The 17285-nt window shown below is 44.2% G+C and overlaps 2 protein-coding genes across 4 annotated transcripts; one reads left to right on the forward strand and one right to left on the reverse strand.

The window, feature by feature from the left end:
- Nucleotides 1-4665: 4665 nt before the first annotated feature.
- LOC109781549 (G-type lectin S-receptor-like serine/threonine-protein kinase LECRK2) lies at nucleotides 4666-7581 on the reverse strand. Its single transcript, XM_020340139.4, has one exon. The coding sequence runs from the start codon at nucleotides 7329-7331 to the stop codon at nucleotides 4896-4898; it is 2436 nt and encodes an 811-aa protein (XP_020195728.1). The 5' UTR covers nucleotides 7332-7581; the 3' UTR covers nucleotides 4666-4895.
- Nucleotides 7582-11847: 4266 nt separating this feature from the next.
- LOC109781547 (peptidyl-prolyl cis-trans isomerase FKBP19, chloroplastic) lies at nucleotides 11848-16976 on the forward strand. 3 transcript variants are annotated; one of them, XM_020340136.4, is made up of 10 exons: nucleotides 11848-12152; nucleotides 12862-12972; nucleotides 13426-13511; nucleotides 13597-13647; nucleotides 13767-13847; nucleotides 13981-14025; nucleotides 14381-14436; nucleotides 14520-14595; nucleotides 14675-14781; nucleotides 14875-15056. In XM_020340136.4, the coding sequence occupies exons 1-9, from the start codon at nucleotides 11963-11965 to the stop codon at nucleotides 14771-14773; spliced, it is 795 nt and encodes a 264-aa protein (XP_020195725.1). In that variant the 5' UTR covers nucleotides 11848-11962; the 3' UTR covers nucleotides 14774-14781; nucleotides 14875-15056. The 3 variants fall into 3 exon arrangements, with proteins under 3 accessions (XP_020195725.1, XP_020195726.1, XP_040257343.1); XM_020340137.4 differs by lacking the exon at nucleotides 14875-15056 and adding an exon at nucleotides 16623-16976 and having other exon boundaries at nucleotides 11871-12152; XM_040401409.3 differs by lacking the exon at nucleotides 13981-14025 and having other exon boundaries at nucleotides 11871-12152.
- Nucleotides 16977-17285: the final 309 nt, after the last annotated feature.

Below are 17285 nucleotides of genomic sequence, written 5' to 3' on the forward strand. Positions count from 1 at the left end.
GCAACTCCAATATCATCTTCTCCTCCTCAATTTTTTTTATTTTTTCCATCAAGTAATTGTTTTCTTATTCAACTAAATTAACCTCTCGATAATAGGGTCGGTTGGAATTTCCGGTTCAACTACCTCCTAGATAAATAAAATCTATGTCATGTTGGTCGGCATAATTGTCATAAACAATAAATGAACCAAATAGTTATAAAAAGATAATAAATACCACATCCGAATCATAGACAGGACGAGGGCCGACTGGGGCGGATACCAAAACCATCGCACTATATAATAACAAAGAATAATAAAAGAAAGAAAATTAGATAAGTATCTATCCGAAGTAAGAATTTTTTTTCTTTCAGAAAGAAGATAAGAACAAGAGACTCACCACGGTGGTGCCGGCGACGAGATCGGCGCGGGCGATCGACGGCGGTGAAGACGGGGATGGGACATGACGGGCCGCTAAACCTAGACAAATCTCGGGGAAAATGGAGCTCGGAGGTCGAGTTTCGAGAGGAGAAAGCTTAACTAGTGTGGCTCGGGCATTTCATCGAACACCTCATGTGCATAGGAGGTGAGCTAGAGCACCACAAAGCTCTTCCCTCGTTGGCCAGAAAAAACAGAGCAGTGCTCTGCTTGCCGGCGAGGGGGTATATATAGCCACCTCATTGGTCCCGGTTCGTGGCTGGAACCGGGACTAAAGGCTACCCTTCTGTCCCGGTTCTAGGCACGAACCTCGACCAATGGCTGTGGGCCAGGAGCGAGGACCATTGGTCCCGGTATGTGCCTAGAACCGGGAAAAATGGGTCCACACGAACCGGGACAAAATGCCTCCCGAGGCCCGGCCGGCCCCTGGCCTCACGAACCGGGACATATGACCCCATGGGTCCCGGTTCGTGACTGAACCGGAACTAATGGGCTGGCCAGGCCCGAACCAAAGCTCTGTTTTCTACTAGTGTGAGCGCAAGACTACACTATCTAACCACCAGAACTCGTCACGTGAAAAATGGTGAATTGACAAGGCAAACTCACCGGTATCATAAGCTTTTCATGGGCTCACACATACAAAATGAGAGTTGATTGGAGGAGAACTAGTTGCATGAAAAGGAAAAAAACTCTATAATATGATGTGTAACTCTCTCTCTCTATATATATATCTCTTCCTCCAAGATAGCATCTTCACTACTCCACCGGTTTCATGGTATTAATTACCTTCACTAGTTTAGCTATCAGACCTGAAATTTTGGAGGAAACTGAATTCCATTTCACCGTGCTTCATTTTACAGAACTGTCCGTTCACAATATGAGGAAAACAAGAAGAGCAATTTCTCAATTGACTGCCGACAGTGGCACAATCCTTCCAGTTCGTCTTTGGTGATGCACAACTACAAACGGACCTCTTGAGCTTAGAGCATCCCCAGGCGATTTTTCGGCCACCGGTGCCGAAAATCCGGCCCAGTCGCGCCCCCAAAGGCCTTTTTTTCATCGGCTCAGGCTGAAATTGGCGCCGGCAGACCCAGGCCGAACCCGGCGCGCTAGGGGCGCTTGGGGGCGCCGGCCGAATCGTTTTTGGCGCGAAAAACGGCGGGCTCTCCTTGGCAGCGACTCGGCTATTCTCGTCGCTTCATCGTCCTCATCGCCTCGGTTCCCGCGGCGGAATCAATGCCAAAGCTGCCGCGCCGGCTAGCCTCCTCCATTGATGCATCACGGGCGGCGCAGTGAAGACGGGACGCCGCGCATCCCTCGCCCGCCACGCGTACACACAGCGGCAACGCGTACACCCGGCGGCCACGCGAGCGCCGCCTATATAAGCCGACGCCCCCGTTCCTCCCTCTCTTCTCGCCGTTTCCAGTTCACCCAATGGCCGAGCGCTTTCCAGGTGACGGCGCGGCGGTGAACGGCTTCGGGCGCCGCCACCTTCACGAGGACGAAGCTCGGCTTCTTTATGAGGCCGAGTACCTGTTCCCGCCGGACATGCGGGTGCCCGAGGCGTGGAGGATCAGCGCCGGCGGGGTCCCGGTGCCACCGCCGCCCATCGGGGCGGCGCGTCGTGCGGAGATTGCCCGTATCTGGTCCTCTCTGCCGCAGGCGGCGAGGGAAGGGCCGAGGTACATTCCCGACAGCCCGCTGTGGGAGCAGTACTTCCGTCGCTGCCACGTCGAGCAGCTCGAGGCCACCAACGGCGTCGTCCCCTCTGGAAGGCTCAACTCCGACGGCCGCCACCGCTGGTGGGGCGTGCCCAGCCGCACGCTGGAGGTTGTCCTCGAGTACAACGAGGGCGGCAACACGCCTAGGCTGGAGTACCCCGCTCCCCCCTCCTTCTCCTGCCAGCGTGGGAGCTCGTGGACACCGAGACACATGGACCCGGGGGCGTCCTCCTCCTCGTCCGGCCGCTCGTCCGGCTCTCCCTCCCTCCTCCACGTCAAGCCGGAACCCCAGGACACGCCGGTCAGCCAGCGCACCCGCAACTCCGGCGTCCGCATCGCTGAGTCCTCCCCCACCTCTACCCGGCTCGTCAGGCCGAAGGTGGAGCCCGGCCTCCCCGCGGAGTACGAGGCCATAGTCCGGCACGGCTTCTCCGACGAGGACGCCCTAAGGTGGCGCGGGACGACTACCTCCGCGACGAGATGGTCCGGCAGCGCCGAGCCCTGGAGGAGATAGCCGCCCGCCAGCGTGGGCACGAGGACGAGAACGGCGTGGTGATCCTCGACAGCGACGAGGACGAGGACGCCCCCGGACCGTCCCACCCGTCGCGTGTCGGCGACCCTGGGCAGGGGAGCAGCAGGGACGGCGGCCGCGGAGGAGGCGACGACGACGGCGGCGGCGGCGACTACACGCAGTTCTACAGGCTCCTCGGCATGTAGAGATTTAAGGGCGGCGGGCGGCGAGGAACGGCGAGGGCGACGGCGGGTCTAGTATTGCTTTTTTTCTTCTTTTGTAAAATATTTTAAATATGTTATGAACTCGCCGAAGTTTGGTTGAATTTGCGCCTTGTTTGTGCCGGATTTAATTTGTTTTTCAAAAAGAAACGTGGGCGCGGTGACTGGGGAGCATCACGTCCCCAGCATGCAGTTAGTGCCGGTACGCCCTTAGGCGGCGATTTTTAGCACCTTCTGGGGGCCAACGGCTGGAGATGCTCTTAGTGTTCACCCACTGGACTGTGTCACATTGCCTATTTCTTGTGGAGTCCAATGAAGTTCCAAAATGTAAGTACTAAAAGATCAGGAACTTTAGATTTCTTTCTTATTCGGTAGACTATTTTTTATTTCGGATACAGATGGCTGAGATTTGATTTTTGTAATAATTGAGATAAAACAGACAGAAATCTCCGATCAAACGGCTCAGATTTGTTTTGTACTCTTCTCAGAATCCAATCTCCCCGTTTCCTCCAGCGAGTAATAAAATCTCCGATGGTACCTCAAAAAAAAAAAAAATCTCCGATGGCCGTTGTTTCTCGGCCGCTCCGCTTCCGGTGGATGAGACCAGGCGGCGGCGGCGGCGCGTCGCCGGGCTGCCCTGGCCCTGCCCTGGGTGCGTCTCTTCTCCCCATCCGTAGGACCCCAACCCTGCCGCTTTGCTCCTGAGTTCCCAGTTCTTGGCATCTGTTTTTTTTCTTATTTCGATTTCTTGCGCCGTTTGTCGAGTGCTCTGTGGATGCGTGTGGGAGAATCAGAGGTGAAGCAGCTGCCGCTTCTGAATCCCGCTCGTGGAGAACTGGCGACGGGGAGTGGAGAGCCCCTCGATTTGGGCGTTGGGGGATTTTTTTTACCCCCTAATTTTGGTGAAATTCAGTGAGTGAATGGAAGTACCATGCTGCTGGCAATCAGTCGGAACGAAGGCGTTTGCTTGTTTTACTATAGCCAATGTAGCCATTTACTGTCTGAATTACCCTCGAGAAAAATATTACCCTCTGAATGTTGGCAGTGCAGAGTATTGCCCACTAATTCCCCACTAATACTGTCCACTAACACAGAGTATTCTCACTAATTCCCCACTAATACTGTCCACTAGTACCAGCATATTTGGGCGTTTGTTTGTTTGGAGCGTATTGACAGTGCAGATTATTGGAGTACATCTGTAGCTAATTTCTGTCTGCATTGCTATAGGTATCCCCAATAATTCAGAGAGTATTACCCTCTGAATTTTGACAGTGCAGAGTAATAATGTTCATGTCTTTTTTTTGGAGAATACAATGTTGTTCTGTAAGTACTCAAAATATGCTAGTAAAAACATTTTTCTTGATTCAGCGGTTGCATATTACTATTAGCAAGATTTTATGGGATGTTCGACACCAGCCCATGCCTATTTACATCCCACTCCCTTCAGTTGTTGGGAATGTTTGAATAAAGTGGATTCATCAAAGATACATTTAGGCATATGAATACAGATAACGATGCATTTTCTGAAGAAAAAACAGAAGTATCATGGTGCTATTTGTTGCAGCTGGATGTAAGTGCCTGAAATACAAGGTAGCTAATGTTCTTCAAACTATAATAGAGAAATTTCTTGATTCACTGCTTACATATCAAGGTAGCTATTGAAGGACTGTTTGACGCCAATGGCCCAGACAATGTAGCAGTAGGAAACTTTTATTAGTTACTAACCATATGTCTTACGTATTCACCTCTACCCCTTTTCTAGTGTAGAGAATGTATGACAAAAACAGGTTCAGAGATATAAATAAGCAAATAAATAGATATACATATGCATAATGAAAAGAGGATACAGATGTGTCGCAAAAAAAGAAAAGATACAGATGCATCTGTGATGCTATTGTTCAGCTAAACATAGGTTCCTGAATACTATATTTACCATTAATTCTGAAGCTTCAAATGAAAACAGTATCATATTACCCGTGTATTGCATAGTCTTGCTTCATGCTACACTTATTTGTTAACAAGCAGGCACTACGGAAGTGAACTGATGAAGGAAGAGGGATCCGGAGGCGTGGGGATCTGCACTGCTCCATCAAGCATTTGTGTCACTTTAAGCATGGTTGGCCTCATAGTCGGCTCCTCCTGGAGGCACCAAAGGGCGACAGCCACGAATCGCTCTGCCTTTTTGATGTTGAAGTTTGCCTCATCGTCACCTTCCACCAGCAAGTCGATCCTCCCACATCTGTAACAATCGTTTGCCCAGTAAGTCAGTATTGAACGTTCTTCATCGGCGATCTCTAGCTCCACATTCCTCCTGCAGCATACAAGCTCCAGCAGGATCACCCCAAAGCTGTAAACATCAACTTTGGAAGTGATCCCTATGTTCTTGAACCACTCTGGGGCAACGTAACCTCGAGTACCCCGGATGCCGGTGTATGTTTGTGTCTGATTGGCTCGAAGAAGCTTCGCCAGGCCAAAATCTGCAATCTTCGCCATAAAGTTGTCGTCGAGAAGGATGTTCTGTGGTTTTATGTTGCAGTGGATAATCTGTGTGCTGCACTCCTCGTGCAAGTAGAGCAGCCCTCGTGCCACTCCAAGTGCAACTTGCACACGGAGGCTCCAATGCGGCCGAGCATCACCAAAGAGGAACTCGTTCAGCGAGCCATTGGTCATGAACTCGTATACAAGCAGTCTGTCAGTTCCCTCATTGCAGAAACCAAGCAGCCTGACCAAGTTCTTATGAAACGTCTGACCGATGGTTTGCACTTCCACCATGAATTCCTTTTCAGTCTCTTGCTGGAGTTTTTCAATTTTCTTGACTGCAATGCTGGTCGGATGCTCATCTTGCAGCTGTCCTTTGTACACGGTACCAGAGGCACCGCTGCCTAGCACCTCATGGAAACCACTGGTTGCCTTCTCCAGTTCATTGTAAGTAAAAATCTTTGGGGGCAATATAGAACTACCTGACGATTGTGGCGACTGGAGTTTCTTCTTGGAGGTGATGGAGATACCGCAATAAGTGCCAAAGAGCAGAATAGAGATAAGTAGAAGGTTTAGCAATACAGAACTCCCAAAAAACAATGAACTCCCAAGAATCCAATACTTCTTGTCCTTTTTCCATTTGCTAGAGCCACTGCTGGGCTGGGACTGTGTATTGTTGCTCCTAGGCACCTTGATAAGAACTGTCCTGTCTACGCTTTCCGCCATATTCCCATTTGATAAAGGGAGCTTTTTCTTCCAGCAGGTATTTGTGCTTGCCTGAAAGACGGCTGTGGCACAGAAGCAATCAATCACACACAACCTCCGGCACTCAGTCTCGTCGATGGGGCTGTATTGCTCATAGTCAGATTGAGGCCAATCAACACTATTGATCAGAGTCATCTCAAACTCTGCCATTGCTGCTTCCTCATCAAGGTCACAGCTCTGTGGCACAAAGTCAGGCCTCTCGTTGTCGAAGAATTTGTAACGTTGTGGGCATAGGCAGCTTGTCTGATTCTTGGTGCCATCAAAGGTGCAGTAGCTGTTGAAGCCACATGCACCACTGCCTGCCTTTACCGATATTGCCTGGCAGATGTCCTGGGGAATTGAGCTCACTGCCGTCCATCGTGAGCTCCAGACATTTCTGACCATACTGCTCTTTGGGTACAGATATTGCCGAAATACACCGTCTGGATCAAGCGTGGCACGATTGAAGAAGTCACCCATTGAGTTCACACCTGCAGAAGTGATATTGATCTGTGTCCCATTTTTCACGGTGAAGTATACCCTGCCGGTTTCATTGAACACCAACCGCGAGCCGTTCCCAACTGTGTTAGATGCCCAGTATGGATCGTACTGAAATGTAGAATGCTCAGCTATTGGATAAAACACAAGATTACCATCTGGTTGCACAACTAAGAGAAACCTGCCATTGGCGTAGTCTGTGGGGATGAGACGGCTTCTAAGTACCTTGTCCTGCTGACCCACAGGAAGCACTTGTGTTGGCAGGATGGTATCAGCAGGGACATCAAAGGTCTCCCACTTTGCTTTGCCATCTGCACCGACAAGCCTGAAGTTGCCTGTGTCGAGCATTCTGGCATAGGCCGCACTGGGAGCCTGGGGACTCCAGACTTCATCACCAGACGGGTTGCGAAGCGAGAGCAACCCATCATCTCTGAGCTGCAGCACAGAACTGGATGGTACTTGAACCGGAGACTCTTGACCGTCGGAGCTGCTTTTGGCGTACCAAGCGACTGTCTTCTCAGAGATCTTGTCGAACCAGACGGCAAGGAGGTACGAGGAGGTGTTACCTTCCACTGGCCGGAAACCGAACGCGAAGTCGCCGGAGGGCGAGAGCCATGAGCTGTTTGGCCCCTGGGGCGTCAAGGAGGAGCCCAGGGTGATGTTCCCCTGTGCTTGAGCAGCAGATGAAAACTCCAGCAGCAGTAGCAAGAACTGGAGGAAGAGCCATCGGAGGTGAGGTGCCATTGCTTTTGCTTTGGTTGGTGCCTCTACTGATGAGAGCAAGTTTATGCCCCTTGGAGAATGGCACTTAACAGTGGCTGGTCATCACACGTCTTCTTCGTGGAACAGTTTGCGTCAGTATGGCACGGTGGAAAATCATGTTCATGAATTGGATTTTGTGTGGAACAGTCTATGAGGCTGGGATTGAATTGATCAATCCTCTCCCTATCAGTGACATTTTTGTTGTCATGCACAGAAAGGTATTCCTGCTGACTGTTAAACTTGAAGCAAGACAAAGCAGAAAAAGGTATTCCTGAATGCTTTTTCCCCTACTGCTACTGTTCTGAGCTTTCTAGAATGATTGTTTCGCCTTTACCAAATTACCGTTAAGATATATTTTAAATGAAAAGTGCCAATCTGCTTACAGAAATATTTGTGAACTGAGAAAACACTGAAATTTATTTGTCCCTCAATACAGAAGGCGTCTTTCGTCAGTCTGAACTCTAAATCCTGATAAAAGTTTCACCAATTCCATTCTGGCTATCGTCTCCTACTTATGAATTATGATTTTTCTCACGTACGCATCTCATGGCATTCAAGAGTTTCAGTTGACTTGACTTGACTTGGCATGCCACAGCTGGTCACCGGCCAAACACTGTAATGAGGACAGGAACAGTAGGCTAATGTCTACCACCAACAGGTCAGTGGCATTGAACTGCCCAGCTGTGACCATTGGCATCGATTCCTTTTCTATGATGTGGAGGATGCATTTGACTCTGACGTGCTGCATCTTTTGGCATTGAGTCCTTTTCTAAGCTGTAATTGGTGTTTCCGTGTAGGCAGGGGCAGAAGGATTGGACCCATTGGTCTACCGGAATAATGGATTTTTTTGTTTGCGGAACCGGAATAATGGAAATTATTGTTGGAAGTAACTGTCAACCTGGTACACGGCTACGGTTAGCGGAACATGGTAGACCACTCAATTCCCCTTGTCCTCGCCTGAACTTCTGAAGAAAGGAGATTTTGTGTGGAACAGTCTATGAGGCTGGGATTGAATCGGTCAATTGCTGTTGCAAGCATCTGGAGATGTATATTTCATCCTCTGTTCCTCTCTCCTGCTGACGGTTACACGTTAAGCAAGACAAAGCAGAAAAAAAAGGTATTCCTGATTGCCATTTCCATCCTCTACCCCTGTTGGCCTGTTAAATCTTGGTCCAGAAGAAAAATAGCTATGGCCTAGTATTAAACTGCAGCCTGCATATGGGTATGATAATGTTGTGTTGAGCGAGAAATTTGTTTAGATTTACAGAAAAAGCACCAGTTGCTACTGTTCTGACCTTTCTGGAATAATTGTGTTGACTTTCCAAAATTACCATTAACATAAATTTTAAATGAAAAGTGCCAATCTGGTTCCAGAAATATTTGTTTAGAGGAATCAAGAAAACACTGGAATTTATTTGCCCCTTGACACAGAAGAACTCTGAATCCTGGAGAAAAGCTTGTCTGAAGTCTGAATCCTGGAGAAAAGTTTACACAATTCTGGCTCTCATTTAGTACGTCCGAAAATTACGATGTTTTATCGATTACGCATCTCATTGCATCCAAGAGTTTCCATTGACTTGACTTGACTTGGCATTGCATTCAGGAGTCTCAAAAAAAAAAAAAAATCGACCAGCAGCAGGTTAGCGACAATGGACTGCTCAGCTGTACTATTGCCAGTGGGATCATCGTCAGACGCGTCGAGTCCTTTTCTATGACAGGGAAGAGAAATGGCTGTGACTGACGTGTTTCCGTGAAGGCAGGGGCACAAGGACTCGACCCCACTGGTCTACCGGAATAATGGGGCAGTAACTGTCAACACGGCTACGGTTAGTAGGGCACTGCAGCTCCAGGTTTCAGTTGTTGAAAAAAGGATTTAAATTGAACTACAAAGCCGTCTTATATTTAGTTACACAAGGTACTGGTAGATAATTGGTCGTGCATTGCAACGAGATGTAAATAGTATGTCAGATCGTGATTTATCTGCATATATTAATTTGATTTTGTAAAAAATAATATTTTATTTGGTACTCCATTTGTAAAGAAATATAAGAGCGTTTAGATCACTATTTTAGTGGTCTAAACGATCTTATTTTCTTTACGGAGAGGGGTATGTACTTATTTGACTTATTGAAGAAACTAAAATTTCATTTGGTAGAACGATAAGAAGTGTTGAGGCGATTTTCAAGGAAAATTGGTCGAAAGAATCAGAGATTTGAGGGGCTTTTTTTTAAAACATATGTTACTACAGTAAGTATAGCGAACGAAAAAAAAACAAAGCTGGTCAACGAGCTAGAGGGCCGAGATGAATTGGGTAGCAGCCCATGAACTAGCCTACGGAGCGCCGGTTCCTCTTTTCGGCGCCTGAAACGGCGTTAATTGAGGAGTACTCCTTTCAAAGATCACTTTTACCTCCGCAGGTTGTGACAAGTGATGCGCTGCATGTATGTTACTTGTCATAACATGAGAATTTTCCTTTTTTTCGTAAATCAGTTTATTTAAAACGTTTTATCTTCTAAACCATGCATCCCAATCTCAAACCGTTTTCATGTTGGATCCCTCGCGTCGAGATCTTCAAACTAAGATCTCATGTTGATAGGTATTGACAAACTTTTGTTCATGAGAAAATCATGCCTCTCGCGGAAGGAAAAAAAATAAAAAACGCGTGTTTTTCCGTTTCCGAGAAAAACGGCCGTGCCTCTCATGGAAGGAAAAAAAGATTTTTTTTTCGTTTGCGAGAGGCACGACCGTGCCTCTTACGGAAGCAAAACCGTGCCTCTTACGGAAGGAAAAAAAACTTGTGTTTTTCGTTACCAAGAGGCATGGCCATGCCTCTCGCGGAAACAAAACCGCACCTCTCACGGATGGAAAACAAAGTGAAAACGCGTTTTTTCCTGTTTCCGAGAGGCACGACCATGCCACTCGCGCAAGCAAAACCATGCCTCTTACGAAAGGAAAAATAAACATTTTTTTTCGTTACCAAGAGGCATGGCCGTGCTTTTCGTGGAAACAAAACCACGGCTCTCACGGATGAAAAAAAAAGAAAATGCATTTTTTTCGTTTCCGAGAGGCACGACCATGCCTCTCGCGGAAGCAAAACCGTGTCTCTCACGGAAGGAACACGTTTCTCCGTGCAAAATTTAAAAAGTGAGAAAATAATTTGTTGAAAAGCTAAGAAAGACCGGTGAAAAACCAAAAAAAACCAAAAATGGTCTAAAAAGCAAAAAAACGCGTGCAGGAAAAAAAATCCGAAGGGAGCGCTGAGAGCGCGACACGTGGCGATGGCTGAAAGTGCGCAGTGACGCACTCTCAGCCCACCCCCAAGTGATCTTGGGAGGCTCCCGAAGGAGCGCTCGTCAACTAGTTGCTCTCCTGAAACGGCGAATAGGAGATGTCCCCAATGGGACTTCCTATTCGGCTTCTTAAACATCAAGGGAGCTCATATTCCACGCTGTAAGTGCTAGATCGCTAGCCAGTGCTCATGTTATCATCTATTGGGCCGACCCATTTAAAGTGTGCCCGTGCGTCGCTCGGCCGTTCAACACACACCGGCTTGCATGCCCTGTTGATGATCGACTTTTTGAAAAGTTCACTCGATTTAAAAAAGTTTAAATTTCTGAAAAATAACAAAAATGCAAAAAATGTTCATGAGTTCAAAATTTCATGAACATGAAAAATGTTTGCAAATTCAAAAAAAGCTCACCAACTTGAAAAGTTCATGAGTTCCAAAAACATTTGTGGGATTTGAAAAAGTTTGTGTATTCGAAAATGTTCATCGATTTTAAAAATATCGTGAATTCAAAAAATATTTGTGGAACTGAAAAAAATCTTTATTTAAGAAAAGTTCGTGCATTTCAAAACCTTCATGGATTTTAAAATTTTCATGAATTTGAAAAAGTTCACACATATGAAAAAAGATTGCAAATTTGAAAATGCTTCATGCATTAAAAAATTGTTGGATTTGAAAAAAGATCGGCCCTTTCAAAAAGTTCATGGATTTGAAAAGTTCATGAAATTGTAATTCGTGCACAAAAAAATAACGAATTCGAACAAGCAGAAACTTTTGGAAAAACTTCAAAAAATCCGTTGACCATTCACCATCAAAAACAAAAAATTCATAAATTTCAATTTTTTTGATAAAACGTTCAGTTATTGGAAAATTCCCAAATTTTAAAAGTTCACAAAATTTAAAAATAGTCCATAATTTGAAACGTCCAACAAATTTAAAAACTTTTATGAAATTGTTTTTTCCATAAAATTTGAAAAAATTGCGTGAAAATCGGGAAAATTTTAATAAAATTGGAAAATTGCTCATAAAATCCGAACAAAAAAAAAGGAAAAATGTTCACAGATTTTGAAAAGTTCAGGAATTCGGGCAGTTTCAAATTTTATAAAAACCACACATTTAGAAAGAAGAAAAATAATGGAAATGAAAATGAAAGGAAAAATAAGAAAACCAACAAAAAATGTGTTTTAGAGGTATCAGCATGACTACTCTTTTGCGGCCGTCGGATGCCACACGGGCGGACGTGCGCGGTGCAAAACTGCGGAGTTTCTTCTAGCTGCAACCTCTTATCCCACCCCGAATCTGTGGCTCGCGGCGTCCGTCCGTCCCCATGTCATCCCCGGCGTGCCGTCCCGGCCTCCCGGCGCCTCGCCGGCAGGCGACGCTCCTCCCCCGCCCCGCCGCTCCCCTCTCCGCCTCGAAGCGGGCTGTTCATCGGACGAGACCTGCCCACTCCACCTTCGAGTTCTCCTCCTCTCCTGGCCGCCGCCGTCGTGCTCGGGTCATCTCTTCTTGCCATGGTAAGCACCTCTAGCTTGCTTCGACGGATTGTTGCTCCTAGTCCGTGCTGATAGTTGTAGATTTTTTTGAAGCGTGCGTAGTATCTGTTCATGTCGATCCTAGTTCAGATGATTTGCTAGCACTACTGTCTACAAAAATTAGTGGTCGAACTGAAGCGCATTGCCCGTGTTGACTGCGGCGCACCCCTTGTCAAGGACTGTGAAGTTTCTGTAAGATGTGATTATTGACAAGGCTAGTAGGATTTAGAAGCAGAATGTAGTTTGTCTGAATGTTGAAAATACACAACTGTAAACTGTATTTTGGAATCAGGGTACCTGTTACATTTCTATGGATGGAAAACTTAGAATAAAACAGTCCGGCGCTCAATAGCAAATGACCATCCAAGTTGTGTGGAACCAAAACATGTCGTTAAGAAATATAGGTATATGTCATCTTAAACCCGAAATTGCCATTTGTGGCCTCTTTAGTCAGCATCATTTGGGGCTTCTTATCTTGTACTCTGAAGCTTGATCTCTAGCTGCCGAAGAGCAGACACGCCTTTTGATAAGACAATTCTCGTGGTCTTCAACGACCCTGGGATAATTTCAGGACACAGATTCTGTAGCAGATTCTTTTGGAAACTAAATTTAGTTTTATTAATTCTACTGATTTGACAATATTTCAAATGGTACTGACCTTGGCTTCGTTCTTTTACTACTTTTATTACAGGTGGTATGGTAGAAAGAAGGAGACTACTGTTGATCCCTGCAATTAGTCTCACCATTGGCTCCCTTCAGTACAGTCTGGAGAAGGGAGCAGCAAAAGCTGAATTTACTGACAGTGAGTTTTCAGTCAATATCCTCCCATCTGAAAATAGACAGGTTTTTCTCTACTATAACACATCCTTTGAAGTTTCAACCTATTAAGACTGTTTGTAAACCTCATAGGTATCATCAATGCTTAGCTGACATATAGTTTTACTGAAATCTGCTACATTGACATTGTAGAAGAGACACTAGTTGTTAGACTAAAAATAATTTTACCTTGAGGCCTTGATCTGCCGTACCCTGTTTTTCACATATTTTGTAGACTTTGTTTTGTTGGTTTGTCTCTTGGTACTACAGAAAAATCTTTCAACTTAAGAAGGTACTGGGGGCTGACATATATAGCCAACTGCTGCTAAATGAGCTTCCGTTTAAAAGTTTAAGTTATCTAGTTTTCCGTTCAAACTCATATAGGTGTTCATAAGTAAAATGTGCAATCAAGCCTAACTCTTTGATATTGCAATTATAGTGCCAGCGCTTCGTGGGAAGGATTATGGAAAGACGAAAATGAGTTATCCAGATTACACTGAAACAGAATCAGGCCTCCAATACAAGGTGCTTACACTGCCATTCGATGGTTCCTGCATAATACTCAAAAGTTCAGATTTGTTAGGTTCACAATTCTCATGAGGAATTACAGGACTTGCGAGTTGGAGAGGGCCCATCCCCAAAGAAGGGAGAGACAGTAGTGGTGAGTAGCAAGCATCACATTTGCATCGGATTCTAGGTCATTTTGCATGTATGTTCTTCAGCTTTATTTGTTGAGGTGTGCAACCACGATGTTGACTTGGGTTTGTGAATGCACATCAGATTGATTGGGATGGGTACACAATTGGATACTACGGTCGCATTTTTGAAGCTCGAAACAAGACCAAAGGTGGTTCTTTCGAGGTACAAATGCTGCCTGAAGATGAACAAAAAAAAAAAGAAGATTCTCAGCTTCCTTGGCATATATATTTGTTGAAGTATAAACTGAGTTATTCCTTCAGTTCTATCAATTGTCCTGTTTTGCATTTCCATGTAGGGTGGTGATAAAGAATTCTTCAAGTTTAAGGTTGGATCAGGACAGGTGATTTACTAATTACACAAGTACTACTCACATACGCCTCTGGTTTCCTAATAGTACCATTTTTGGGATCTCCAAACTACAACTTTGACAAATAATTTCTATAATAATATATTTGTAAATACCACAAAATTATATATTGGGAAATTTTGTATGTATCCAATCTAAACACTTCAAAATATATTTTCAGTCACTATTTTGAAATTAACTTTGTCTACGAGCAAAACAACAGCTTCTCTAGAACTCGGGTGATAGTTCGCTTACACTTAATTACATTTAGAGGTTTCGTTCCATTGTGTATTCTGAAGCTATTATTTGTTACTTGCTGACAAGTAGCATTCTTAATAACATCAATTAGGTAATACCAGCCTTTGAGGAGGCTATGACAGGCATGCGTCCCGGTGGAGTTAGAAGGTCAGTCCCACATTTCCGTAACCACAGTTTCTAAATGTTTTAACACAACTTTTAACCGTATTACTGATGCCCACACCCTTCAGGATAATAGTACCACCGGATATTGGATACCCAAATAATGACTTGAACAAGTTAGGCCCAAAACCGACAACATTTTCGGTAATATATTTCCCTGAATTTAGAAGTTTTTCTATATTTTTGATGATTATATAACAAAAGCACCATATTTTTCTTACAGGGACAAAGAGCTCTAGATTTCGTTCTAAGGAATCAAGGACTAATAGATAAAACCCTCCTGTTTGACATTGAGCTTATCAGAATAATTCCGAGTCAATAGTATACGAGGTTCCTCCCTTTCCCCAAAGTGAATCTTACTTGTCATTTTGTCTTGTTCAACTGAATAAAATGTTAGGAACTTGGGGCCTTGGGCTATTGCAGGGTAATTTCGATGACCATTGGGAGGAAAGAAGCATACTGTTTGAGCATGGAATCAAATCCTTTGATGACCATCCGATATGTAAATGTATAATACTATATACTTGAGTATCAACAAAAAACATTGATATCACGCACCCATTTTATTATTACTGAGAAATACTAAGAAGAATTTTAAAGTGCAACCAGATAGATCCTATATATTCTTGAACTAGACAACTTTTTCACACACTCCCTAGATTGGGTTATTAGATAAATACTTACAGCACACAACTTACACCACACGAAAAATTATGTAATATTCCAAAAAGGATGCAGCATTTCCTGCCTTTTTTTGTACACTACCTAGATTAATGTTAAAGCCTATATCTTAGGGATTGAGAGGAAACCACATATCCATAATACACTCAAGAGAGAACATGTGCAACCAACAGCATATGCTTCAATAGTTTTGCTCTTAATTTTTCACCATGTCTAGGAGCTGAAAGCCTCAGCCTCAGTGGTCTCGAATTGTGTTTATTTTGAATTATAATTTCATGAATCAAGCATATAGAGTGGATTTTCCCTGATATTGTCTTCAGTGTTTATTTATTTTATCTACCAAATTAAAGCAGCAACTAGAGAGCAAAACTTATCTCATAGTCATTTGTTCTTCTGTGTTTGATTATGTTTTATCTTATTCCCCTCGTGTGTGTGTATGTCTTACGCTCGAATCAGAAGATACATTTTTCCAAAATTTGTGTGCGAAATAATGCTGTTTCATGGAACGTTGTTGCAGAATTTCTGTGTTCGAACCAAATCATTTAACTCTGTCAACGGGAGGACTGGATTTCTAGATATCAAATTTCGCCCGCAACCAACATTTGATCCTTTGTGCTGAATTTTTAGTTTTCCCACTTTAAATTTTCTTCTAGATAGAATGCATGATAGATGGGTGATATTAGGTTTGGCCTTCTCTAGCTTTAATGATTTTGATTTGGAGCTTCCAAACCTTGTGTCATTTGATCTAAGGTCGTTTTCATTCTAGGTCACTCTTTGTGCCAACCTGTGAAGTTTTTGCTTGTTGTGTTTATACTCAGTCACACATTTGTTCATGTTTGGGCCCCTCACTCACTAAATTTCTATGAATGCGATTTTTAGTAACTCCTTGTATTGATTTCGCTTTAGAACATTACATTCGTCAATGAACAGAAAACACTACAATACCATGATGCACATGTGTACCCAAGATAGCATTAGCCTGGCGTGTTTGTCGCACCCCATGACTCGTGCACATTACAATTCTTATTTGAATCTGTGGTCTAAACAACATATATCATATACCTAGATATATACCACTATTTTTGTGGCGCCTGCACAACTAGCTATATTTGTATTGTAAGAACATGGCTTTCTTTTGACACTGAATACCATGGAAGCACACAAAAGACTTGGTGGGGTTAGGAAGCACCAGGAAACTTCGCAGTGTGGCTTGAGTTCTCATGGGTAGGGGGCATTTGATTTATTGTTTGTATTCTCTTGAGATGGGCGACCACAGTTTTGACCTTCCCTGGCTTAAATATTTGTGTTATAGCTTTGGAACCTTTTTCACTTGGTCCACATACTCATAAGTAGGTGATCCTTTTGCCTGAATGGTGAAGTTGTTAATTGTTTTCTTAATTTTATGCTAATTCACACATTTGTTCACACTTGATTTCACGCTTTCAATTTTAATACATGTGTTTTTATACACATAGCAAATAACTTTCCAGGAACTCCTCCTACTGACTCACTGAGAGCTACACCACTGAACACAAGCACAACACTCCAGTACCATAATGACCATGTGCTACTCAAGATACATCAGCCTGTCCTATTTATGAGTCAAGCACATTGCTCTTCTAATTTAAAGGCGTAGCCTACATTGTATGTTGCATATCAATATATATGCCACACTTTTTTCAATGGTGCTAGCGCAATACTCTATGCTTGTTACTCCTACAAGATGAACAAGGCCTTGGTATTCTATCGAAGCATATATGGGGTTGGGAAGCATCAGGAAAAGTCACAGCACATCGGCTATTTTTATTGAGAGAATTCCTTATTTGGCCCTTTGTTAAAATCCCCTTATTTGTTTGTTTGTTGCCCAGAAAAACCCTTTGATTGGTGCATGCCTCTACGAGAGTTCATTATAGTTGAATCATGTCATGATTCAAGATTAGGCTGGTATAGCGTGTCACTAGAGCAAGTTATTGATGTTCACGAATATAAGATGGTAATGGTGGGTTGTGTGAAATCCGACGAGAAGGTCAAGCTCAGTGTGTTATGGGACAATGACCAGTTTTGCTGATTTCCTACACGAGACTGATAGACTAGTGGTATGTCTTGTATGTAGCATGCTAGATGTCACACTATGAGATGGTAATCCCATTCAT

The sequence above is a fragment of the Aegilops tauschii genome, chromosome 2, assembly GCF_002575655.3.
Source record: "Aegilops tauschii subsp. strangulata cultivar AL8/78 chromosome 2, Aet v6.0, whole genome shotgun sequence".
Classification (NCBI taxonomy): Eukaryota; Viridiplantae; Streptophyta; class Magnoliopsida; order Poales; family Poaceae; genus Aegilops; species Aegilops tauschii.

Excerpts from the sequence above, each read along its gene's own strand:
- LOC109781549 (XM_020340139.4), bottom strand. The coding sequence starts at position 7,331 with ATGGCACCTCACCTCCGATGGCTCTTCCTCCAGTTCTTGCTACTGCTG.
- LOC109781547 (XM_020340136.4), top strand. The coding sequence starts at position 11,963 with ATGTCATCCCCGGCGTGCCGTCCCGGCCTCCCGGCGCCTCGCCGGCAG. Across the intron at positions 12,153-12,861 it reads GGTCATCTCTTCTTGCCATG|GTGGTATGGTAGAAAGAAGG; the intron begins GTAAGCACCTCT and ends CTTTTATTACAG. Across the intron at positions 14,026-14,380 it reads TTAAGGTTGGATCAGGACAG|GTAATACCAGCCTTTGAGGA; the intron begins GTGATTTACTAA and ends AACATCAATTAG.